Source organism: Eupeodes corollae, chromosome 1 (assembly GCF_945859685.1).
Source record: "Eupeodes corollae chromosome 1, idEupCoro1.1, whole genome shotgun sequence".
In the NCBI taxonomy this organism is placed as follows: domain Eukaryota; kingdom Metazoa; phylum Arthropoda; class Insecta; order Diptera; family Syrphidae; genus Eupeodes; species Eupeodes corollae.
In genome coordinates, this window is record NC_079147.1 from 127,615,510 (window position 1) to 127,642,383 (window position 26,874).

The following is a 26,874-nucleotide window of genomic DNA, read 5'->3' on the forward strand; positions in this document are numbered from 1 at the left end:
GGTCCCGTATGCATAGATGGAGAATGGAGTAAAAGATATAACGACGAACTGTACGGTCTGTACAGCGATACTGACCTAGTTAACAGAATTAAAGTCCAAGGGCTGAAATGGTTAGGTCATGTAGAGCGAAAGGACATCAACGCTCCAGCCCGGAAGGTATTCGAATCCAATCCCGAGGGACGGAGGAGTAGAGGAAGATATCGACTCATGTGGAGCACTCAGATGGGTAAAGACCTCAACCAACTTGGCGTCCGAAACTGGTTGACGCCCAGGTCCACCCCGGGCTGTAGGGCCACCTTAAATAAATTAGTAAGTAAGGATTCAATCTAAGGAAATGGTATCCAAATCTTCCCGATTACTTTTATTTATTGGTAAGGAGGACCAGGGAATCGATCTTGATTTCGGAAATAAAAGCATCGAATCAATTAAGTGACTTGGTTTAACATGGCAACCAAAGAATGACAGATCTTGTGTCATAACAAGCTTAAATTTAACAAAGCGGATTGTTGTTGTCGATCTATTGGACAGTGGCTCCAGTAGTCGTTAAGCTAAAATATTGTACAGGAGCTATGGTCACTAAAACTTTCTTGGGACGAATCATTACCATAAAAGATGGATGCAGTTTCGTGAAAATCTGAAAGGCCCACTATTTCTACATGGTCAGGAAGATAGTTATCCAGAAAGTTATTCCAAAAGTTTATGGACAACAGACAACAGTGAAAGAAAGAGACCCATCACTGTAGTAACAGTGATCCAGGATTGTGATCAGAATATGATTTACAAGATAAATCATAGAGAATCTTTTAAAACGCTTCAAGGGATAATCTCGTATATCCAGCGGCTCTGTAATCAAGCTAGAAACAAAGAGTGTATAAGAGAAATCCACTTATCCAAACGACAGCTGGAAGAATCCCTGACAGTGATGATACGAGAAATGCAGGCATTTGATTTCAAGGAAGAAATCAGTGACCTGCAAAGATACTAGGAACTGAAGGGAAACAGCCAATTTGCTAGCTTGTCTCCATTTTTGGATGACAAGGGAATTAAGCGAGTTCGAGTTCGACTAGACTCCGGACACTGTGGCCCTCAGACATTGCTTCCTCAAATGAGACAAAGTTTGGCCTATAAATGGGAAATATTGCCAAGATCAATATTGAACACTACTGTATTAAATGCACTAGAGCTAGACCACAATTACTTCAACAAGTAACTGGAAATATACCTTCATCAAGAATCACACCGACAAGACCTTAAATCAACTCAGGAATGGACTACTGTGAACCATTTTGGATTCATTACAAAATACGTGGCAAGCGAGCGATTGAAACGTTTCATCGGTCACAGAGGGCATTGTCAAAACATAAACTGTGATAATGCGACAAATTTTTTTGAGCAAATAATCAACTAACTGAATTATATGACACAATCTACTCAGAAGGTGCACTTGAAACCATAACTAAAGAGTGCAGTGGTCATGCAATCCAATTCAACTTCACCAATGGCCCCTCACTTCGGAGGATTGTGGGAAGCAGCAGTAAAATCAGCAAAACATTTTTAAAGAGGAGCCACAGCCTCGATAACATATGAAGAACTGGAAACTGTATTAAATGGGATTGAAGTCATTCTTAGCTCAAGACCACTGACACCACTTTCAAGTGATCCAATTGATTTAACAGCATTAACTTCACGACATTTTTTTAGCGGCGAACCACTCACCGCAAAAACTGATGTTAACGCAACTCCTCTGAAGCACACACTTTTGGCGAGATGGAATGTTTTGTCACACCTTAAGCATGAATTTCGGTCACAGGAATTGAATTAAGAATTTTAATACCGTTACAAGTGGAAGGCTCTAAGAACATCAAGGAAGGCGATATGGTTATCATTAAAGATGACAACGTTCCATCACTTCAATGGGCTTTGGGTAGAATCCTCAAGGCAATCAAGGGTAATGATGGTCCAATAAGAGTAGTTGAAGTAAAAACAGCATCTGGGGTATGGAAAAGTCCAATTCATCGATTAGCACTATTACCAATCGAAAAGAAAGTTACCGATGTTATAACATCACGAAGATGAGGACGAACTATTATAAATAGTACATGAGATACCAACTAAGAGACGAAAAAGTTCTAATAATAAGGAATTGGAACACCAAAAATAGCAACTAGTGAATGGAACTTCATTATTCACTTTTTGCAAACGGAACACTAACGTTAAATCACTTATGATAACAAATGCAGCAACGAAGTAAATATATGCGTCAACACATTCAATCAATTCAAACACATTAGAAACGAGCTGAAATCGGAAAACATTATTCTTCTAGCCAAGAGAACAAAAAGAGGAGCAGCTAATTTCATTGGAAACATAGCAAACTCTCTATTTGGAGTGTTGGAATCTGAGTATTCTACCCAAATGGCAAGGACAATGGACCTAGTAAAACAAAATGAAAACCATTTACTGTTAATGTCAGCAAGCCAACTGCTGATGAAGAAGATCTCTTACAGCTATACAGACTAATGACATTGACAAGCGGTATTTCTAATCACACTGCCACTAGTAATCTAAGAGTTGTATGAACTATTCAAGATACCTGATATGTATTCACACTTGCCACCGTACTGTATTAGCATAAGTCAAGTTAGAGTAAGTTTAGCAATAAGGTTATTATGTAAGGCCGCGTTTCCATTTGCAAGAAAACTTCTGCAATAAATGTCCGATAGTCTGTCCGACAGTGAATTGCAAGTGGAAACTACCAAGCAATTTCTATCGCGACAGTACTTTCATAACTTCTTGCGAGTATTTGCGAGTGCAATTAATTGCTAGTTTAAACACATTTGTATCGACTCGCTACAGTTCTTGCAGCTTATCGAAACAGTTTCGTATATCTCGCGCAAGTAGCTGGTAAAATGAGTAAAATAAAAGGTCGTGAATGGCCTCGCGAAGAAGTTATGCGTTTAATTGAAGTTTACGAGTGTAATCCATGTTTATGGAATAACCGGGATTCTCCAAAATAGTGGTTTAGAGTATTTTCAAGAACATTAACTCTACATGAAATAAAAACGTTGTTTTATTATTTATCAATGTTTGACACAAAAATAAATTAGAATTTATTACTTGTAATTGTGCCCGACAACGTTGTATTTATGTTGATATATTGTTTAGAATATAATAATAAAAATCTCTGTTCAAATGTAGTTTTTTTTTAAATTAAGAACAATTATTTAAAGAATTTTTGTTTTTGTTAAAAACGCTTTTAAGGAAACAAATTTTAAAAGAACAAATAAGTTAGAAAGTCAGAAAGAAAGAAAATTGCTCTCATTTAAGAATAAAAATGAGTTTAAGCCAGTAATTTTAAAAGTAATTAGATGCCAGAATGGATTGTTTAATTTAAAAAAAAAAATTAGTTAATAAACATTTTTTTTCGAAAATTGTAAGGGCGGTTTTGTTTCTAATATATATACACTTATTATTAGAAATAATTCTGGTAATTTAAATATATACAACGAAACCTTAAACTTCGTTCCAAGATATTGCCAAATTTTTAACATATCACAATTTTAAGTAAACAACCAGATTTCTTGCGACATTAATTGCTCTCCTGGTGTAAATACATCTGCAATAAATTGCGACAGTATGTTGCGCGAGCTTCTAGCAAGACATTTATTGCAGAAGAAATTGCAAGAATTCACATGACAATGTAAACGCGACTGCAAGAAACTTCTGCAAGACTTCCGCGAGTTGACTTGCAAGTGGAAACGCGGCCTAAGAATAATGGAATAAAGCTTTTAGTCTTAGGCCGCGTTTCCATTTGCAAGAAAACTTCTGCAATAAATGTCCGATAGTCTGTCCGACAGTGAATTGCAAGTGGAAACTACCAAGAAGTTTCTATCGCGACAGTACTTTCATAACTTCTTGCGAGTATTTGCAAGTGCAATTAATTGCTAGTTTAAACACATTTGTATCGACTCGCGACAGTTCTTGCAGCTTATCGAAACAGTTTCGTATATCTCGCGCAAGTAGCTGGTTGACGTCTTTGCTTTACACATATAAAATGAGTAAAATAAAAGGTCGTGAATGGCCTCGCGATGAAGTTATGCGTTTAATTCATGTAATCATGTAATCCATGTTTATGGAATAACCGGGACTCTCCAAAATAGCTCACAGTTTAGAGTATTTTCAAGAACATTAACTCTACATGAAATAAAAACGTTGTTTTATTATTTATCAATGTTTGATACAAAAATAAATTAGAATTAATTACTTGTAATTGTGCCCGACAACGTTTTATTTATGTTGATATATTGTTTAGAATATAATAATAAAAATCTCTGTTTAAATGTCTTTTTTTTTTAAATTAAGAACAATTATTTAAAGAATTTTTGTTTTTGTTAAAAACGCTTTTAAGGAAACAAATTTTAAAAGAACAAATAAGTTAGAAAGTCAGAAAGAAAGAAAATTGCTCTCATTTAAGAATAAAAATGAGTTTAAGCCAGTAATTTTAAAAGTAATTAGATGCCAGAATGGGTTGTACGAGCATGCTCTTCAATGCCGTTTAATTTAAAAAAAAAACATTAGTTAATAAACTTTTTTTTTTCGAAAATTGTAAGGGCGGTTTTGTTTCTAATATATATACACGAACAGTGCACTTGTTGTTTCCTTTCCCACTCTCGTTGGGTCATATACATCATTGGCGACGAGGATTAATCAAATCCATGTAAAAACAAAATTAAAAAAGTGTTTTTTTAAAAGTTAAATCAATAAAGACAATTCAGAAATAAAAAACGAAGACAAAGTAGTGTCGATAGTGACGATTGTGCCTAAAACGTCCAAATTTATTGGTCGAATAGAGTATTTTAATACTGGCGATGATTTTGACTCATACATTGACCGAATGAAGCATCTGTTAAAACTTAAAAAAAATGAAGAAAGTGTTGAAAAAACGTAGTTTTTAATTGCAATTGGAGGCGCCGATTTGTACAAGGTTATGAAATCTTTGACATTACCTAAGACGCGGGAAGAATTGAATTTTGAGGAGCTAGTGAATTTACTTAAAACACATTTTTCTCCAATAGAAATGTGACAGCGGAACGCTTTAAATTCTTGGCTAGAAACCAAAATCCAGATGAGACGTTAGCAGACTTTATAGTGGCAATTAAAGGTCTAGCAGAAACGTGTTCATATAATGCGTTCTAAGATGAAGCGCTAAGAGATCGCTTCTTGATGGGTATTAGAAACAAAAAGATCAATCCGAATTGATAAATGCTTCATCCAAATCATTCAACGAGAGCTGCGAATTAGCGTTAAATATGGAAATGGTGGAACAGGAACTAAATAACATGTTGGGGGCGAGCGATCAACAGGTGGTTAACAGAGCGCATGTGGAGCGTGGTATGGGTCGAGAAGGTGCGAAAGAGAAGGAGGCAATCTTCATCGAATAGTCTTAAGAACAATAATAGGTATGATTGTTAAATGAGGAAACTGAAAATGAAAGTGAAGATGATGATTAGGAATTAAGTTTTAATAATATAAATAATGTGACTTTTGATCAGCATAATATGTATGATTATAATTTTTTAATTGTGACCAATTATTCCAACAGTTTAAATTTTTGTTAAAGTTAGGTAATCATCCTCTGTACATTCAAGTGTCTTGCGATGATAAAAATTTGAGATTGATACTGGTGCATGTAATACAGTGATTCACAGAACAACTTATGAAACATTTTTTGAAAAAAAAATAAAAATAGTAATTCAAAATTTGCATCTGATTTCGGGGAACTCGGTTGATGTTGTTGGATATATGTTGGTGAAGGTTAAACAATTAAACATCCGTGGCAGGATAGTGAATATACATTAGAAAAGGTGGTGCTCGATGGTGATAAGCCTTGTACCCCTTTGATGGGCCGTTCCTGGTTGGACAAACTGTTTTTTGGCTGGAGAGATAGTTTTCAGGGTTGTGGAGTTAGTAGTTTATCATGTGCCAGAGACGTGGAGGAGAAACTGTTAAAGTACATATCGAAAAAATTTACATTTGTTTTTTTGAACAAGTGCGATCCCATAAAAAATTTTAAAGCTAGAATTATATTAGAAGAAAATGCTTTTCCAATTTTTTGCAAACCATAATCGGTGCCGTACGGCTTGCGGAAAGCTGTAGAGAAGGAATTACAGCGTTGGGTGAAAGATGATTTTTTGTACCCAGTGAGGTATAGCGCGTATGCGTCACCTATCGTAGTGGTTGAAAAACCTAGAGGTGGTGTTAGGTTATGTGTGGATTTTAAGCTGACGGTTAATAAGTTTGTTAAAACTGATCATTATCCCCTGCCCCGTGTAGATGACATATTTGAAAATCTATCGGGTTGCTCATGTTTTTGTGTGTTAGATTTAAAAGGGGCATATCAACAACTAGGAGTGGTAGATGAATGTCAAGAATTGTTAAGTATTAACACAAATAAGGGTTTGTTTCGATTTCGACGATTAGTTTTTGGCATAAAATGTGCACCGGAAATTTTTCAGGCCACAATGGACGAAATTCTGAGAGGCATACCTAATGTTCAGTGTTATTTGGATGATATTTTGATTAGTGGTCAAGACGAAACAGATTGTAAACGAAATCTAGAGAATGTGCTTAAACGGCTGGAAAGGTTCAAAGACAAGGTAAACTTGGAAAAGTGTCCATTTCTTAGAGACAAAATTGAGCATCTGGCTCACATTATTACAAAAGGGGGAATAAAACCCAGTGATAGTAAGTTTGAGGCCATTCAGAAGGCTCCGGTTCCTCAAAATATAGACCAACTTAAATCTTTTTTAGGTTTGATTAAATATTAATCTCGATTCATACCTAACTTATCTAGTGAGCTTGCCTTTTTGTATGCGCTTACTAAGAAAAACGTCAAGTTTGAATGGTCAAAGGAATGCGATGGGGCTATGAAAAGAAGTAAGGTATTGCCGGTAGAAAATAATTATTTAGTTCACTATGACCCCCAAAAAGAAATTGTTCTTCATTGTGACGCCAGTCCCTATGGGGTGGGAGGAGTTTTATCTCACGTGATTGATGGCGTTAAGCGCCCAGTTTTATTTGTACCTAGTACGTTAAGCAATGCAGACAAAAATTACTCCCAACTCCATAGAGGAGGGCAAGTCATAATATTCTCTGTGAAAAAATGTGATCGATATATATATTGCAAAAAGTTTACAATATATAGTGACCACTAACCTCTTAAGGAACTTTTTAGTTCCACAAAAGCATCCCCGCTCGTAGCTGCGGGTAGGCTCTGTAGATGGGCAATTTTTCTGAGTATGTACCAATATACCTTAAAATATAAAAAAGGTTCTCAAATGGGCAATGCTGATGGACTCTCAACAAACTTAGAGACAAATGGGGTTAATTTAATTAAACCATTTGTAAAGGACAACATAGATATTTATGCTATTCAGAAGGAGACGATTAAAGACAAATTATTACAGCGGATTCAAGATATGAATAAGAATGGTTGGCCAAATAATGTGCCTTTTGATTTAAAAGCTTATTTCGTTAGAAGAAATCATTTAAACTTTGAGAACCAATGCCTTTATTTCAAAGATAGAATCGTTATACCCCAAATATTAATTCCAAGCATTTTAGGACTCCTACACGAAACTCATATAGGTATAGTACGAATGAAAATTTTAGCTCGAAATTATGTTTGGTGGGATGGAATTGAACAAGATATTGAGGGTTCTGTTCTACAATGTGAAGTATGTGGCAAGATGAGTAATAAATCTTGTTCATTACTACAAAATGCCTGGCCAAAGTCGTCATATTTTTTTGAAACAATTCACCTTAATTTGTTTTATCTTAAAAACAACAATTTGTTGATATTAGCATATTGATTTTCTAAATGGATAGATGTCAAAATAATGAATACAATTAACGCTCAAAATCTAAGAATAAAACTGATGGATATATTTTCCTATTTTGGTTTACTATTCTTTCAGATAATGACCCAACGTATAACTCCGAGGCTTTTCTTAGCTTTTATTCCAGCAACGATATAAAATAAAATAAAATAAAATAAATTGGGTGGCGCGACAGTCCGTTGAGAACCAAGGCCTAGTGACTTACAACTCTCAACCATTCCTGTGTGCGAGTAATGTTGTCAGGAATGGAGGGGACCTACAGTTTATATGCCGACTCCGAACGGCTAATTTTTGAGAAAGCACTTTTTCATGACAATAGTTACTCTTGGAGAATTTGTCAGTTCCTCGCAAGAGGCAGTACCCGTGAAAAGACGTTAGATGGCATAGGCAGGGATCGAACCCAAGAACTCTAGCATGACAGTCCAACGCACTAACCATCATGCCACGGGTACCACCCAGCAACGATATAAAATGTTTAAAAAGTCCAACTTATCATCCACAATCAAATAGACTTGCAGAACGAGCAGTTTAAACCACAAAGACAGGTTTAAAAAAAGATGTTGGAAGGTAGTAGTGATAGTAGTCTACCGATTCAAACTCTGCTTGACCTTTCCTCCTAAAATATCGAACAACACCAACTACTGTCACTCAAAATTGCCCTAATGACCTAATCTTCCAGTTCAAAACATAAAAATTAATAGACAAAGTGAATCCAAGAGTTAAAACAAAAATAAAAAACAGAATATAAATGAAGTAAATACTAATCGACAAAATGATCATTGCAAGATATTTTTTAAAAAAGGAGATGAGGTTTGGTATAAATTAAAAAGAGGTTTAAGTCACTCTTGGGTCTCGGCATTAGTTTTAAGTAAAATAGGAAATGTTATGTATTTAATTAATGTAGATGGTTATCATAGAACTGCACATATAAATCAGTTAAGAAAAAATAATACTTGTAAGTCTTTGAAATTTATACCTTGCTCTATAGGAAAATCAAATTATACTGATAAAGAAACTTTTGTAAAACCTTTTATAATCTCATGAATTTAACTGAATCGAATTTGAATATACTGAAGTTAATTTAAATTTAAATAAATACTTAAAATCTAAAGTTGGGGAAAGTGATATGTATTCACACTTGCCCACCGTACTGTAGTGAGAGTAGCATAAGTTAAGTTAAAGTAAGTTTAGCAATAAGGTTATTATGCAAGAATAATAACTTGTTGTTTCCTTTCCTACTCTCGTGGGGTCTTATACATCAATACCTTTCATACTTAGCGTAATCAACAATACAACACTAATAATTGACCTCTGTTCTCCATGACTGGCGGTAAATGCACATCACGACCAATACTTTCCAATGTAATCATTTGAGATGGAATAGTGCATCAGTGCGAATTTGGTCTTTTTAACAATGAAACAAGACCTACGTGTTCTTTTAAGAAACCAGGATTAAATTCAACGTGGACACAAATGCAAAATAAAAATCAGTGGCTTTATTTCACAAAAACTCCATCTCGACTCAATGCAATTTGCGGAAGAAGAATTCTACAAATGGATATAGAGGATTCCGGAATATTAACATTAAAATCAGTATGCATTTAAAACAAAACCACATCACTATCGAAGGTCATAACACATTTTAAACAAATTTACAGACGTCCCATACCAGCTTCGGCAATAATTCGGGATCACAATGAAACCAAATAATAAGCCTCGACAAACAAAAGCTGAGTCGGACTTCACTGCCACAGTTACCTAAATAGTTGAACCATCGTTCAACGCGGGGGAGAACGTTTTTTTTTTATAATAAACGCACACTCAAAGGGATATATTACCCTTATTATGTAGACACAGTGAGCACTAAGAAAGGGAAAGGGGGGTTTAAAGGAGATGTAGGTGTACATTGGTTTTGAATTCCTGAATATTGCAATAGCTGGGAAAGACAGATTGTGGCAAGGCATTCCACTTTCGCATAGTACGGCTAAAGAACGAATCTCTGTACTTGACAGTACGACCGAAGTTGGGCCTGAGGGTATATTGATGAGCATTCATAGAAGCGCGAGTATTACGGTTGAACTGTTTAAGGGGAGGAATGCAGCTGGCTATTTCTCTCTAGAGCATAAACCATTGAAATAACTGTAAAAGAGGGTGGGACAAGAAACATTTCGACGATGTTCAAGTGACGTAAATGATCTTATGATGGTAATATCACCAATCAATCTAAATGCTATCCAACACGCTTAAGTAAGTTGCAGGAGCACCAGCCCAGATATGGGAGTTATACTCAAGCTTTGGATGTATATAAGTCTTGTAAATAACAGCCTGATCAGAGGGGGAGAAAAACTTCTTGCATCGCCTTAGAAAACCCAAACATCTTGACGCATTTTTGGCGACATCGCGTATGTGATCGTTTCATAAAAGGTGGTTGGTGATACACATACCGAGAATATCGAGATGTTAAATTCCACGCGGTTTCCTATTCCAAATTGTACAATGTTGTTTAGGTTGCAATTTAATGAGCTTATCATATTTTGTCGTTGCAGTTCCGCATCCGAAACAGAGGTGTGTGAATCTGAAAACGAATATGAAAAGCAAAGAGTACTATCGTCAGCGAAACAATGTATTGGATTAGAAGTTGCAGACTGGAGATGATTAATAAAAATTGAGAAAGAGTGTTGGAGATAAAACAGAGCCTTGGCGCACACCAGCATTTATTTTGTGTTTTTCTGACTTGAATCCATCCAATACAACTTGAATTGAACGTTTCCAAAGGTAATTACTAATCCAATGGATGGATTGATACCGTGAACCGAAACCACGCATTTTCGATAAGTCAAACCCTATCAATTGCTTTTGAAATATCTAGTGCAATAACCTTAATTTCTCCAAAACTATGTAAACAATTGTTCCACTATTCGGTGAGATGAACCATGAGATCACCAGTGGACCTATTGCTAAGAAGGTTGTATTTTCGGTCATTAAGAAGCTTTCGATCTTCGAAATATTAATCAGCGTTTTCATGACCTTGGAAGGAAGGGACGTAAATGCAATCGGATGGTAATTAGACGGTGAGGAAGATTCACCTTTTTTGGGAATGGGCTGGACAAATGCGGTTTTCCAGGGGACAGAAGAAAAAGCTTACGCAGTGGTTTTGCCAGCGATGAAGAACACCTCTTCAGAACAATAGCGGGGATAAGATCCGGACCAGCAGATTCATAGATGTTAAGATCTTTTAGGACTTTAGATTTGCCCCATAGAATCATTAACTCGATCAAGTACAGGCGGAGTCATAACACTTACTGGCAGCGTTGAATTGGCGGCGAACTGCCTAGCAAAGAGATTTGCTTTCTCTAAAGAGCTAACGAATCGATTGTCATTCGCAACGAGCGTAGGAGCCTTAATTTTTGGTCATGTACAAATTTGGTCCGTCGAATATGGGCTTTGCAGGCCTTCCTTGTTTGAACTTATTCCGGTTTACCTCAGTTCAATTAGCTTTAAAACAACGGAAACTTACCTTCTTGAAACAAATAACCTCTTTACAGCTCGCATCGAACCATGCGTTTTCCTTAGGTCTGATGTTTTTAACCCTATTCGGGATAAAAGTTCTCATTCCCGGGAGAATCAAACTTGTGATCATATCAGCGCTGCCGTCAACGTCATTATCGAGGAAGCATAGTGGCCACTTAAGGATCCAAAAATAATTATTGACACCGTTCCAGTTGACTTTCTCGTATTTCCAAACGGTTCTCTTAGAAGCTCTTTCTTTAACTGAACAGTTTTGACACGAGAAATTTACTGATATGACACAATGGTCAGATGTGCTTAGAGAAGATAGAACACTTATAGTGTACTTACCAGGGTCAGAGGTAAGAAAAAAGTCAAGAGTGTTTTCTGCTCGACCTACCACGTCCGATATTCGAGTGGGCTCGTTGACCAGCTGAGTTTGGTGGTTTAACTCAGCGAAGATTTCTGCACACACTCCATCGGGTGTTTACTGGCCCAAATGTTGAAGCCATGAAGAATTGTGTACATTGGAATCGCCCGTAACAACGATTTCAGTGCGATAATAGGACGAAACAATTCTTTTCATGAAATCAGAAAAAGCATCAAATTCATGAAATGTTGACACAAGCAATAGTGAATGATTTGCTTATTCACGGAAAATTGAAAAAAAAATTGGTGCAGAGACCATATTGTGGCAAAAACTATTAAGCAACATCATTCCTAATGTATATGGCGAGACCATGGTGGGAAAAGAATAATGCCACCAAGTTATACCCTTGAATAAAGAATTCAGTGGGATGGGAATTCTCACCCACTTGGGTTTCACTAAGTGTCAATACAGCTGGCCTGTTTAAAGCAGTATGGGAATTCACATAAAGAAAATTTGTGGGCTTAGAGCCCACGAATATTACAATAGTCTACCCTGAATTTCCAGCCATTGCAAATAAAAGGGTAACAAAAACAAAAACAGACAAATACTATAAGAAAAATATTACTGAATTGAACCACAGAATGCTATTCGATACACGCCACTACTAGTGTTATGCCTTAGTAGTGACAAGAATCGAATCCAGCCCTTTTAATGCAAAACAGTAAATTTTTTGTTGTCAACAATCTGCTATCAACGATGACATAGTCTGTGTATCAATTGTATTTTTTTTTTAAATTCATTTTTATTAATTCATTCTTAAACCTATCTTAAAGCTAGACAAAAATTCATAAAACTAGCCTAATTTAGCATAACTTACAACTAACTTAATGGTCTCTAAGTTAAACTATAACACTAACTACTAATTCCTATCGGCCCTAAGATCTATTTTAACTTCAATTCAATTTTATTTATTTTTTTATTAATTAGAAAATTTAAAAAACTAATATCAATATTCTTTTTATTTTTGCTTAAGGACTACTTAAAATAAGGTCCCTAATATAAAACTTAAAACTAACTTAAACTACCTATTCTACCTATAAACTACTTAAAACTAGAACAACCACAGCAGCAAATCTAACGTTTTTTGTTTTTATATTTAATTGTCTTTTTTTGTATGTTTTTTTTTCAATTTTTTTTCTTGTTTTTCCATGTTTTTTTTTCTTTTTCTATTTTTTAATTTTTTTTTGTGCCCCCATGCCTTTTCTACTTAAAACTAAACCCTAAAACTATAAAACAAGTATGTAAGCCGGCCAAGTCTTAAAACCCCATCCCGACTACCCACTATCAAGTGCCGATTGAAGCCACCAAAACTGGTTCTCCTGCTTCACCCTATCAGTTCGGTCCCGTTCGGACACAGCCCTCCTGAACCGAAGGAGCTCTGCTCTGCCTTGTGCCATGACGTCCCGATTGTACAGGAGTCGCCTATCCACGGTTCTTCGTCTACCGTGGTAGATTAACGGAACTGCCAATCTATCCTGTATCAGACCGCATTTGTCTAGAAAGAGGAATGCCTCTAGTGGAATGAAACCGCTCAAGCGTGCACTTTCAAAATACTCGTCGTTCGGATAGAACGTCCGAAAATTAAATTGTTGGTCGAAGACATAGCTCTTGCAATGTGACCTCGAACGAGTTTTATCACGAAATTGTCAATTCTGTTGATTCGAGCCCCGTTGTATAAAACCTCGTTGGAAAAGTAATGCACACAAAAAGATTCGGCTGTTCGATATAAGCCGGTACAGCGTCGTAAACACTGCCGCTCGAACACCCGAAACTTCTCCGCCTGGGAATGGGCAACGTTGAACCACACAGGACAACCATAAACGATCATAGGCCGTATTAGGGCCATGTAGCATATTCACAAACCCTTCACTCTGGGTTCAAGCCGACTGCTAAAAAATAGCCGTGTCGTCAGAGCGAAGGCTCCTCTGGCCCTGGTCAGAGCAGCATTTATATGTCTGTCGAAATATAAATACTGATCTTACCAGATACCGAGGTACTTCACTACACTTTTGCTCGCCAATGGCTACCCGTGAAGATCAACGGTGACCATCTTGCGCCAATTCTTGCACGTATCCCTCGTGGCTCTAGCCAACGGAGTCCGGAACAGAATTGTCTCCGACTTCTGGACATTTATATTCAATTTCCAGTCGTCGCAATATCGCTGAATCTTGTCGAAATCACGCTGCAAGAGAATTCTAATAACCTCACCCTTTCCGGCCGTTCTGCACGCTATTAGATCGTCGGCGTACGCAATTGCCTTTGTAAGACTACCTGTCAGATCTCTGGTGTAAATGCTGAAGAGAATCGGCGAATTCACCGCTCCTTGTTGAAGACCATTTCGAATTGAGAATGTTGTGGTAGAAGTTACATTGCCACTTTTGACAACAAACTTTCTACCGTTAAGCATATCATAAAGTGTATACAACAATGGCTTGCTTATGCCAAGCCTGCTCAGTTTTAGGTAAAGACCCTCTTACCATACGGTGTCAAAGGCCTTTTCCAAATCAACTAGAACAGAACCTGTGCATTGTTGTTTTGATTGATTCCATTGGATATCAGAAACGAGTTTAGACGCAGCATGAATTGTGTCATGACCCACCTTGAACCCGAACTGTTTATCAGGAATAATTTTGTTGTCCGCAGCCCACTTAGTCAGAGCCCTATTAATGATCTTTTCGAAGACGTTGCTGATGCTCGGAAGAAGACTTATCGACCGAAGATTTGACGGATTGGAGTTGTCCTTTCCCTTTCTCGGGAGAGGATGAACCACAGCGGTTTTCTAATGCCTTGTATAATATGCATTATTCAGTGCATTATTGAAGAGTGTGGTGTAAATGTCAATTGCCTCCATCGGTAAATGTCTTAGTACAACGTTGGATATACCATCGACACCTGATGACTTTTTGTTTTTTATTGAATTGAAGATGAGCTGAAGCTCAACCTTCGTCACTAACAAGGGACTTGGTCCCGTTTGCTCAGCGATTATGGCATTTGCCAAGGAATCGTCATTGAACCGCATGAAACCGCGGTTCTCAGATCGCCATTGTATCATATCATTTCGAAGGTAAAAGTGATTAAGTAGGGCTCTGTTTTCCAGGTCGTGGTTGGGGTGTGTGCTAACATTCACCTTGTACACTTGCTGGAAAGCAGCTCCCACCGCCTCCCCTTTTTCCTTCGGGTTTTCAATTATGTAAAAGTCATCGTCAAAGATGGCTTCCTCTGGATCTATTTGCGTGTATCAATTGCATAAGTTATTAAACACAATGCAATTTGATACACATGCTAAGCCATGCAACTGTACCAGACGAGGGAAAAGTGAAGGATGGTACTCACTGTGCTATGTTGAGTTGGCTTATCATGATATATGCATTATTTTTTTGTTGCTTGTTTCTTGTTTTTGTTTTATTGTAGTTGATTACGTGTGGCGTGGTTTATTGTTTTTTTTTATTTTTGTTGTTTTTTTCATCACTGTTAGTATTTTATTTGTTATATTTGTTGTTTCATTTCTTTTTTCATTTAAAATATACGGGAAACAATTAGACAAATATCACGATTAGGCACAAGACTCGAACAAGATGCGCATGGGCAACGGACGCACAACACAGAGGGGACCTTCCCAACGAAAGTTCATTGACAACTGATCGATACAAATTATACAACACCAATTTCATTGAAGCCAATGAATCAGAAAGGCTGACGGTTTAGTTGATATGATATAATTACGGAATATCAACGTCACTGGGTCAACCAAAATGTAGTGCTGACGCCAACCTAGAAATTTGTATTTTGTTTTCGTTTTTCTTTTTGTTATAATTTAAGTATTTTATGTTTTTATATTGTTCTAGATATTAAAATAATGTTACCTACTTTTGTTTGCAATAATTGTAGCTTTAAGGTATAAAAGACTCGTTATTGGAATAATAAAAATCATTTAAGTAACAAAACTCAATACTGGTTGTTTCTGATTCAGTTGGATTATCTTCATTTGAACAGGTTCAAGTGCTTGTTTTAAAAGTTTAAAACTATCAAGTTAATCTTCTTGATAGTTCCATCTTCAGGCAAACGAGTCAGTACATTTTAAATACCCACAGTGTTTTCTTTTTGTATGAGGGGAGAAAATTTAAAAAACTGATCAGAATGGTGATGCACTTACAATACAATTTTTGTTTCTCTTTGTATGGTATATGCGTGCAAGGAGTAGACATACAGATATGAACTAATATAAGGGTTCGATGCTTAGAAATGAACAAAGAAAAAGAAAAAAAATGGAGTTTGTGAACAATGACGAGTACCATAGAAGATTTCAGGGCATTGAGAGCCAGATTTGCACTGTCCAAATCACAAATAGGAAACAGTGGATTTCGGACCAACTTATCGATACCTACCAAGAAGCACTTTTTAACCCATTTGCTGGGCATTCTACCATAAAGCAGCAGGAGGACGAATATGGACCAAACTGTTTTGATCCTGAGGAACTCTTCGACGATAAGGAATATAAAACAAGTAAGCTTTTGGAGAGAGTAATACTGGAAAAGTATCGTACAAAAAAAAATCCCAGACCCTTTATTGAATGCAAAGCGGTTGCCAGCCAGTGTTTATAATATCAATTCATTAACTTATTTGTAAACTTGCTTCATACTTTTAATGTAATGTTTATAATTTATCTAAAGTTAAGATAAAAATGAAAATGAATGAAATTCAGGCAATCTCAAACCACCTGAACTAGTTTTTAAATGTAGCTGAAAAATATTACTTATTGACAATAATCTTGCTATCGAGTTTACCGAAATCATATGAGAATTTTGTGATAGCGATAGAGTCGAGGGATTCTCTACCAACAATCACTGCATTGAAAACAAAGATTATGGTAGAAGGGCAGAGAAGAACGATCGAAATTAGGGAAGAGGAAAGTGAAACAGCTTTTTTAGCTAAAGCCAAATTTAAACCTGCTATGTTTCGTAGGAATATTTCATATGAAAAACCATATGCTGGCTGCTAGTGGATTGAAGAGTAAATGTTATAAGTGACAACGAAAAGGCCATTTTGATTCTCACTGCCGAGATCGTCCAAAATATAGTGCTTCTAAAGTGACGAGTTCATTCATGATGTTAAATTCGGTTGACATTCTTCATGGAAACGAGTGGTTTTTTGTCAGTGGCTCAACGTCACACATGTGCTGCGAAGAAAGTTATTTTATTAGCATACAAGAGCATGTATAAAAAATCGAATTAGCTTCCAATAAATACATTCTGTCATCTGGCAAGGAAGATGTTTTAATTGAAATGAAATACTCCAAGGTTAAACTCAGTGAAGTGCTTTTTGTGCCTATGCTGAAAGCGAATTTTGTTTCTATAAGTAAAGCAGTAGATAATGGCCATAGGGTTAAGTTTAATAATGAATTAGCTGTAGTTAGAGAAGTTTTCGAAGCGTTTAAGAGATTCAAGGCCCAGGTAGAACTTGAAACTGGACAAAAAATCAAAATTCTTAGAAGCCATAACGGTCGCCAATTTATCAACAATGAATTTTTCAATTTTTTGAAACTAAATGGTGCGGTGTGTCAGCTTTCGGTCGAATATACACCGTGCGAATCGAACAATTGTGGAAATGGCACGATGCATGCTTCTGGACTCGCAGCTTATAGAAATGATGTGGGCTGAGGCAGTTAACACAGCCGTATACCTAAGGAATAGAGATCCAACAAGTGCGTTAAACTCTGTAACACCAAACGAAAGTTGGAGTGCACGCAAGCCAAAAGTTTGACATCTACAACCATTCGGTTGCAAGGTAGTAATGGTCGATAAAAGGCCATCTAAATCTAAGTTGAGAGCAAAGTCCACCTACTGCATAATGGTTGGGTATTCATCAGAATCAAAAGCATACCGTCTCTTTGTGTCAAATCAGCGGAAGGTTCATAAAACTCGTGATTTGGAATTCTTAAGCATGTCAGGTAATATTAAATTGAAAGAAACTAACAACGAATATATCATTTTAGAAAACATAACCACAAATAATGATAAACACAAAGAGAAACTCACAAAAGATCATAAAGGGAGTCGCAGACGACGAACATGCTCTTGCAACATGGTCGCCTGCGTTCCTCCCCAGACGGCGAACATTGTTCGCGAACATTCATGTCTGATGAAAAAGCGCAAGTCGTTGCCATTTTGATGATTTACCTTTGCGAAAGGAAAAAAAATCAAGCACAAAAATAGAGAGGATGCTGGACTGGCTTTATAAGCGGAATATTCGATCGCATTTAAATTTATTAAAAGAGTTGGAGATAAATAAAATCGCTAGAAGTTTTTAAAAAATATTTGAGGGTGGAATCCACATCCTATGCAGAAAAAAAACCATAAACATGATAGATGCAATCACGCCAAATGAAAGATTGTCTGCAACATTACGATTCCTTGCTTCTGGACAAAGTTATGAAGATTTAAAATTTTTAACAAATATTTCTCCGCCAAGCCTGAAAGTTATAATAATAGAGACTTGTGAAGCAATTATTTCAGCATTAAAACCATTTATTAAGGTAAGTATTACATATGAGTTTCTTACTTATGTAGGTGAGTATAACAAAATATTATTACATACATATATTTGTTTTACATCTATATATATATCTTATATGTAGGTGAGTATTACAAAATATTATTGCATACATATATTTGTTTTACATCTATATATATATCTAACTATTGAACGATCAAGAATATCAGAATTATAATTGAAACATATATGTATGTACATACACACATATGTCTTAGTCATAATCCTGATATTCTGGATCGTTCAATAGTTTTTGTATTGGCGACTGAATTATTTCGTTTGAAATTATGTGAATATTTGAGTCTATGAGCTGGGGATAATGATACGGTGCTGGGGATAATGGAAAACGTGGTCCTGAGTACTTGTTGTTATAGGGTGATGGGAGTTGGAATGGCTATAACAGATGCTGGGATGTATGTAATGAATAAGTGATTGCCTTTCTAGGCTAACAAAACTTCTGGAACTTAAATTTCCAAGTTGCCCTTGAAGAATGGCATCGTCGATCAATCGTTTGGCAAACAGTTTTTGCCGCACGTCCATTTTACGAAATCCTACAGCCCATGATCCACTTTAGATGGTAGCTTCATCTTTTTCCTGGCTGGTTTTTTTGTCTGTTCCAGAAAGGAAACAACCTTCTCCAAAAAATAGCTCTCCATCTTTTTCGTTTTTTTTTGCTTTCGGTTCCTAAAACAATACAAAAATATGATGAAGAATGAAAAAGTAGAATAATCAAATAAAATTTATTATTTTCAGATGCCAAATACTGCACAGAAGTGGAAAGCAGTTGCTGCCGACCTTGAAAACAAATAAACCAGCTAAATCCGGCTCTTACTATTTTAACTACAAAAAACAGTTTAGCATAGTGATAATGGCACTAGTGAACGCAAACTATGAATTTCTAGGAAAAGAGGCAGGCATTAACGGACGAGCCTCTGATTCTGGTATATTTGCTCAGTCACAATTGAAGTACAATTATGATAAAGGCCTTCTGAATCCGCCACAACCAGAAAAGCTACCATCATCTGATGACATACTTAATTATGTTATAGTTGCTTTTCCTCTTTTGGAAAACCTGATGAAACCATACAGCCGCCATGATCTAACAAAGGAGAAACAAACTTTCAACAATAGATTATCAAGAGCTCGCTGAATAGAAAATTCATTTGGAATTTCGGCTAATCGTTTTAGAGTTTTACATACAGCTATAAACTAAGCTCCTCATAAGGCAGCTATAATTGCACTTACATGCTGTTATTTGCATAATTATTTAATGAAAAGAAATATGGCATCATACTTGAGAAATATTGAAAATGATGAAACTGATTTCTCGAAAGATGCACAACAAGCAAATTTAACTGGTTAACAGGCCATAAATAGTGGCAATACATCAGTAAATGCAGCTACAAGACGTAATAAGTTCTGTACTTATTTTAACACTACCGGTAGTGTAACTTGGCAAAATAGTCAAATTTAACACATGCATTTAAATATGTTGAAATAAAATAAAGAATATATAAACAAAATATACGTTATCGTTTCTGTGTCATTTTGCATGTCGAACGTCTTTATTCCTTTAAGTTGGAATTCCTGTTCTCATAGAAAATCCATTTGGTTGAAATACCAAAGGGTTGGCACATACAGGTCATCAGCACCTGCACCAGATTTTTCGAATTTTCTGACTTTGGCAAGTTTTCGCCTGTATGATGCACGCAAAGATTTATACTTTTTCACACTGTCAATTGTTGCACTTTGGTCCATTTCTTTCTACTTTTTTAATAAATTGATCCAAGATTTGTTTTTTAACTTTATTCTTATAACTGTCACACACACAATTCCAAATCGCATCTTCACCGCTCAAAATTTGGATGAATTCATCAATGAAATCACGGCTTACTGTCACCATTGTTTTTCTTCCGCGATGTGTACTCTACGAAAATCTGAATAAAAATGAAGTTTTCCTTGCGAACATCGCCAAAGACGACGAATATTGAAACCGGCGAACACGATGCAATCGAAATTTTTCGGCAACAGCGAGCCGCTCGCGAACAACCCCACAGACGAACAATTTAGCGCGAGCACGAGCATGTTGCGCGAGCATGTTGGTCGTCTGTGGAAACCTGATGTGGTGATGATGCTGAGGGGATGTTTTGGTGGTTAGTGAGGCCAATGTGGGCAATAATTTTGAGATTCTCGATCTTACGACGCCAAACTAGATATTTGTATTTTATTTTCGCTTTTCTTTTTGTTATAATTTAAGTATTTTATGTTGTAATATTGTTCTAGATATTAAAATAATGTTACCTACTTTTGTTTGTAAGAATTGTAGCTTTAAGGTATAAAAGACTCGTTATTGGTTGTTTCTGATTCAGTTGGATTATCTTCATTTGAACAGTTTCAAGTGCTTGTTTCAAAACTTTAGAACTATCAAGTTAATGTTCTTGATAGTTCCATCTTCAGACAAACGAGTCTGTACATTTTACTCGTATATACCCACAGTGTTTTTTTTAATCAGAATGGTGATGCACTTACAACACATGTTATTATTTTTCTTTGTATGGTATATGCGTGCAAGGAGTAGGTATACAGATATGAACTAATATAAGGGTTCGATACTTAGAAATGAAATGAACAAAGAAAAAGAAAATGGAATTTGTGAACAATGACGAGTACCATAGAAGATTCCAGGGCATTGAGAGCCAGATTTGCACTGTCCAAATCACAAATAGGAAACAGTGGATTTCGGACCAACTTATCGATACCTACCAAGAAGCACTTTTTAACCCAATTGCTGGGCATTCTACTATAAAGCAGCGGGAGGACGAATATGGACCAAACTGTTTTGATCCTGAGGAACTCTTCGACGATAGGGAATTTAAAACAAGTACGCTTTTTGAGAGAGTAATACTGGAAAAGTATAGTACAAAAAAAACCCAGAACCTTTATTGGATGCAAAGCGGTTACCAGCCAGTGTTTACGTGAATTCATTAACTAATTTGTAAACTTGCTTCATACTTTTAATGTAATGTTTATAATTTATCTAACGTTAAGTTTTATGTTAATGTAAAATTGTGTTATTTCTAAGTTTAAAATTTTAGTATGAAGTTTTTGTTCTACTTTATTGTCATGCAGACAATACGGAATCGTCCCCAAACATGTCACTAATACAACATCTAATTTAAAATAACTATTTACCACAGAGAGAATACAAAACCAACTCAACAAAATACAACAAAAACTTCATACTAAAATTTTCTTTTGATGTAGTTTCGTTGTTTACCAACATACCCACTTATTTAGCCATTAAAAACATCATGAAACAATGGGATGTAATACAAAATCACACAAAAATACCTAAACCACAGTTTCTTAAACTTTTGGATTTTTGTCTAAAAGACAATAATTATTTCCAATTTGGCGACAAATTTTATTCACAAACATTCGGTATGCCTATGGGAAACCCCCTTTCCCCAACAGTTGCAGACGTTATATTGGATAATCTATTAGACGATACTATAGAACAACTGAACAGTATCGGTATAAACATTAAATTTATAGCAAAATATGTGGATGATATCTTTGCTATCATTAAACTCAAAGAAAAAGACATAATCTTTAATAAACTTAATTTATATCACAACAAAATCCAGTTTACAATTGAAAACGAACACAACAATAGTCTCCCATATCTCGATTTACTACTACACAGAGAAAACAACAAAATTGTATACAATTGGTATGCAAAACCAACTTCATCTGGACGTATGATAAATTTTAATTCAACCCAACCAATAAAACAAAAAATTAACACAGCATTTAATTTCATAAACAAAGATTTAGATCTTAGCGAAATAAAATATGAAACAGAAAACATAAGAAAAATAAAAACAATATTCAGAAACAACAACTACCCATTCCACGTAATAAACAACCTGCTTAAAAAAAGAACAGAAAAATTAAAAACACAAACTAATAAAAACAACAACAATCATGCAAAAACCACAGCTGATAATAAAGGAAAAAAAGTTCTTCTCAATACCATATGCACCAAACCTAACTGATAATAGAAATTTACATAGAATAATAAATAAAGAGAATATATCATTCTCCCAAAAATCAAACTTAACACTTAAATCCATTTTCACGAACACAAAATCTAAAATACAAAAACAACAACAACACAACGTGGTTTATGAAATTGAATGCAATGGAAAAGAGAATGAACAATGTGATCTAGTATACATACAGGCTTGCCAGATTGGGCTATTTGTCGGAAAGTGGGCTATCTTTTTCCAAAATTGCCGACAGCAATTTCAGTGTGACAGCCCAATCATAATTGGGCTATAAATAGCCCAAATCTAGTCTTTGACGATTTTATTTTCCGTACACATGAATGATTTATTTTAATGGCGAAAATTATTCTTAAAAGTCAGTTTTTTAATTCATCGGCATTGTCATCCTCACTTGAAGTTAATAATTTTTTGAAATTTTACATCACATAAAAACTGAAACCAATTTGAAAAATGTTGATGAAATACAACTGAGCTTTGAATTTACTGAAATTGAAACAAAATACACAAATGATAGTATACTTAAAGTAAAAGCTTTAATCAAACAATTTATACATACGTTTTTACATGAAATAGTAAAACAAATACCCGAAAACTACAAAATTTTTAAGAAAATTCGTTATTTTAAGTCCGATGTATGCCTTTACGAAAATCGGCCAAATTTTAAGGATCTATCCTTGGAGATAATACCAAAAAGCAAGAAAACAGTACAGAATATTCAAAATTTGGGAGAACAATGCAATTAGCTCCCTTTATTCGATTGCTGGCGTGCGTTTTTTCCCTCTAAATTTCCAACGAAATTGTAAGAATTTTGGACAGAGTTGGCTCTGAATGTAAAAAACATTTCGGGTGAATTAGTTTTCGGGTATTTGGCGTATTTCGTAATACAATTGTTAACTTTACCTGTGAGCAACGCTTAAGTAGAAAGAACATTTTCTTTCATGAATAGTGTAAAAACAAAACCAAGAAATCGATTGACTACAGCATCACTCGATGCAATTATGCGCTTACGTATTGATGCTACAGTTAAGAAAATTTGTTGTAAAGATTTTTTACCCTCGAATGAAATGATAAGTAAATTTCAATCAATCAATGTACCAGTGTGATATAAATGCCCGTGACGATGACAGTGACGATAACTCTGATAAGATATCGCTTTTCTAGACTGATTTGCAGCAGTTACCCTAATATGTTAAATGTGATAATATGTTAACTCTCCTTTTTTTTATGGACTTATGTTTCTTTTTTCGTTGATTTATTTTATATAAAAATGTATTACAATATTTTTTTTTTTAATAAAAATGAATTGTGATTGAAGTTATAAGAAATGTTCTGTTTTTTATTGGTATTGGGCTACTATTTGGGCTACTTTTTCGGCTCCGATTTTGGGCTACAAAAATGTTTAAATTGGGCTATGAAACTAGTTCAAAAACATGGCAACCCTGTATACATAGGTCAAACAAAGAGAAATTTGGGTATTAGATTAACTGAACACAAAGCAGATATAAGAAAAAACAAAGAGACTACAGGATTTGCACAGCATATAACAGAAACTGGACACTCGGTGAACTTCGAGGGAGTAAAAATATTGGATAAAGAGAGAAAACTTAATACTAGACTAACACTAGAAAGTTTACGTATTCAACAAAAAATCAAGAGAACTATGAACACAAAAGAAGACACTGATAACATCAAACAAAGCTATGCTGTAGCACTTTAACATCAAGTACCTGAAAATTAAGCTGTGATATAAATGTCTTTCTCGTCTAGTTTAATAATTTATTTTTTTTTTGCTTGTTTTATTTTATATTGTATTTGTTATTTATTAATTTAATTTTAATTTGTGTCAGTGCTGTCGGGAGGATGCAATACGGAGTTTTTAACAATTATACTGTGATTTAATACAAGTGTAAGAAAGTTAAATTATTTATTTTTGTAACAAAATTATGTATTTAAAATATTTAAAAAAATTTTAGTATTTAATATTTTTAAATTTAAAATGCATTATTTGTATTTATGTATGTATATATTTGTAACAGATTGTATAAAGAACAAAAATCCCCTGAAGAAGTAAGGAATTCTTACGAAACGTTGGGTAAAAGAATGGAATAAAGTTTTTTATTTATTCGCATTCCAAAAAAAAAAGACCAAAAGAGCCTTATAAAACATAAGAAATATGTATACCTTTTAGTTCTACTTTATACAACAAATGATTTAGTAAAATAATTAATAATATTTTATTGAATTATATGTACAAGAATGATAACTAAAGACCGACTCACAAACATAAGTTGCATGACGTTTTATATCCAATGCGAAACGAAGAAGTAACTTAAACAGCAGGAACTGTGTCTATGAAACTGATTTACTCGCAGTACATAAACTTGGTGATGGTGTGATGTCCTGTGGTACACATAGAACATATGGTGTGACTCTTATGATTCTATATTTAAGTGTTGACTTTGTTATTGGTTCGTACTGCTTCATAATGTTTATAATTTACCTAACGTTAAGTTGAACCTTACAGCATTATTATATATTTTTTTATATTATTATTATTATCTTTATTTTTTCTACATATTAAGTATAAATGTTTTAATATAAAAGATTTACGAACATGGCTTAAAAGCCGTCTGTCCAATTATTAATATTATTATATACCTACCTTATAATTTTTTAGTCTCTCGATAGCCTCTTAATTAAACAGTTCACGAAGAATCACCTGCTTTGTTTTATTTGTTCTAACAAAGGTTATAGGCGAGGCTAGCTTTCAATCACATACAAAATTGCGAAACCTCATTGGAAGCATGGTCGAAGCTTGAGTAATTACATCAGCCCACTGGTCCAGCACGAAAGGTGACTTTATTTAAACAGTTGCTGGTAATGCAAATGAATGAAACTCAGGCAATCTCAAACCACCTAGACTCGTTTTTAAATGCAGCTGAAAAGTTGAGAGAAATAGATGTGAATATAAAAGAAGAATTATTGACAATAATCTTGCTATCGAGTTTACCGAAATCATATGAGAATTTTGTGATAGCGACAGAGTCGAGGGATTCTCTACCATCAACCACTGCATTGAAAACAAAGATTATGGAAGAAGGGCAGAGAAGAACGATCTAAATTAGGGAAGAGGAAAGTGAAACAGCTTTTTATAGCTAAGGCCAAAATTAAATCGGCTAAGTTTCATAGAAATAGTTCATATGAAAATCCACACACTGGCTGCTAGCAGTGGATTCACGAGTAGATGTTATAAATGCCGCCGAAAAAAGCCATTTTGCATCTCACTGCCGAGATCGTCCAAAATATAGTGCTTCTAAGTTGACGAGTTCATTCTTGATGTTAAATTTGGTTGACATTCTTTATGGAAACACTTAGGTTTTTGACAGTGGCTCAAAGTCACACATGTGCTGCGAAGAAAGTTATTTTATTAGCTTACAAGAGCATATAGAAAAAATCGAATTAGCTTCCACTAAATAAATTCTGTCATCTGTCATCGTTTTAATTGAAACGAAATACTCCAAGGTTAAACTCCGTGAAGTGCTTTTTGTGCCTATGCTGAGAGCGAATTTTGTTTCTATAAGTAAGACAGTAGAAAATGAACATAGGGTTGAGTCTAACAATGAATAAGCTGTAATTAGAGACAAAGGTGACAATATAGTTTTGCATGGGAAGAAAAAAAGTGATTTGCACATTTTGTTTAGTGAACCAAAACCGAAAACAATATAAGGTGTAGTGATATCCTCAGACGAATGCTTTATGCATTGGCATATAAAATATGGTCATCTTAATGCGAAAGACATGGTTTTTTGTTTCATTTCATGAAAACAAAGGGTGAAGTTTTCAAAGCGTTTAACAGATTTAAGACCAGACAAGACAAGGTAGAACTTGAAACTGAACAAAAACATTAAAATTCTTAGAAGCGATAAAGGTCGCTAATTTATCAACACTGAATTTTTCAATTTGTTGATACTAAATGGCGTGGCGGAGCGTGCGAAACGAACAATTGTGAAAATGGCACGATGGATGGTTCTGGACTCGCAGATTCCAGAAATGATGTGGGCTGAGGCAGTCAACACAGCCGTATACCTAAGCAATAGAGATCCAACAAGTGCGTTAAACTCTGTAACACCTAACGAAATTTGGAGTGGACGCAAGCCAACAGTGAGACATCTACAACCATTCGGTTGCAAGGGAGTGATGCTCGATAAAAGGCCGTCTAAATCTAAGTTGAGAGCAAAGGCCACCGACTGCGTAATGGTTGGGTATTCATCAGAATCAAAAGCATACCGTGTCTTTGTGCCAAATCAGTGGAAGTTTCATAAAACTCGCGATTTGGAATTCCTAAGCATGTCAGGTAATATTAAATTAAAAGTATTTTATTTTTATTTTTATAAGTATTTTATGTTGTAATATTGTTCTA

General features: G+C 35.2%; 1 protein-coding gene across 14 annotated transcripts in view; it reads right to left on the reverse strand.

Moving 5' to 3' along the window:
- LOC129952570 (protein doublesex) overlaps positions 1–26,874 on the reverse strand; it is a 298,820-nt gene that overhangs the window by 210,703 nt on the left and 61,243 nt on the right. For 2 of the 14 annotated variants that reach the window (XM_056065244.1, XM_056065254.1), the window contains one exon: positions 18,339–19,068. The exons of 10 other annotated variants lie outside the window; for them this stretch is intronic. In XM_056065244.1, the coding sequence (XP_055921219.1) occupies positions 18,968–19,068 (101 nt within the window). In that variant the 3' untranslated portion in view covers positions 18,339–18,967. Of the gene's footprint in view, positions 1–18,338; positions 19,069–25,116; positions 25,393–26,874 lie in introns of those variants that run through there. 2 more of the 14 variants (XM_056065306.1, XM_056065295.1) reach the window with 2 other exon arrangements.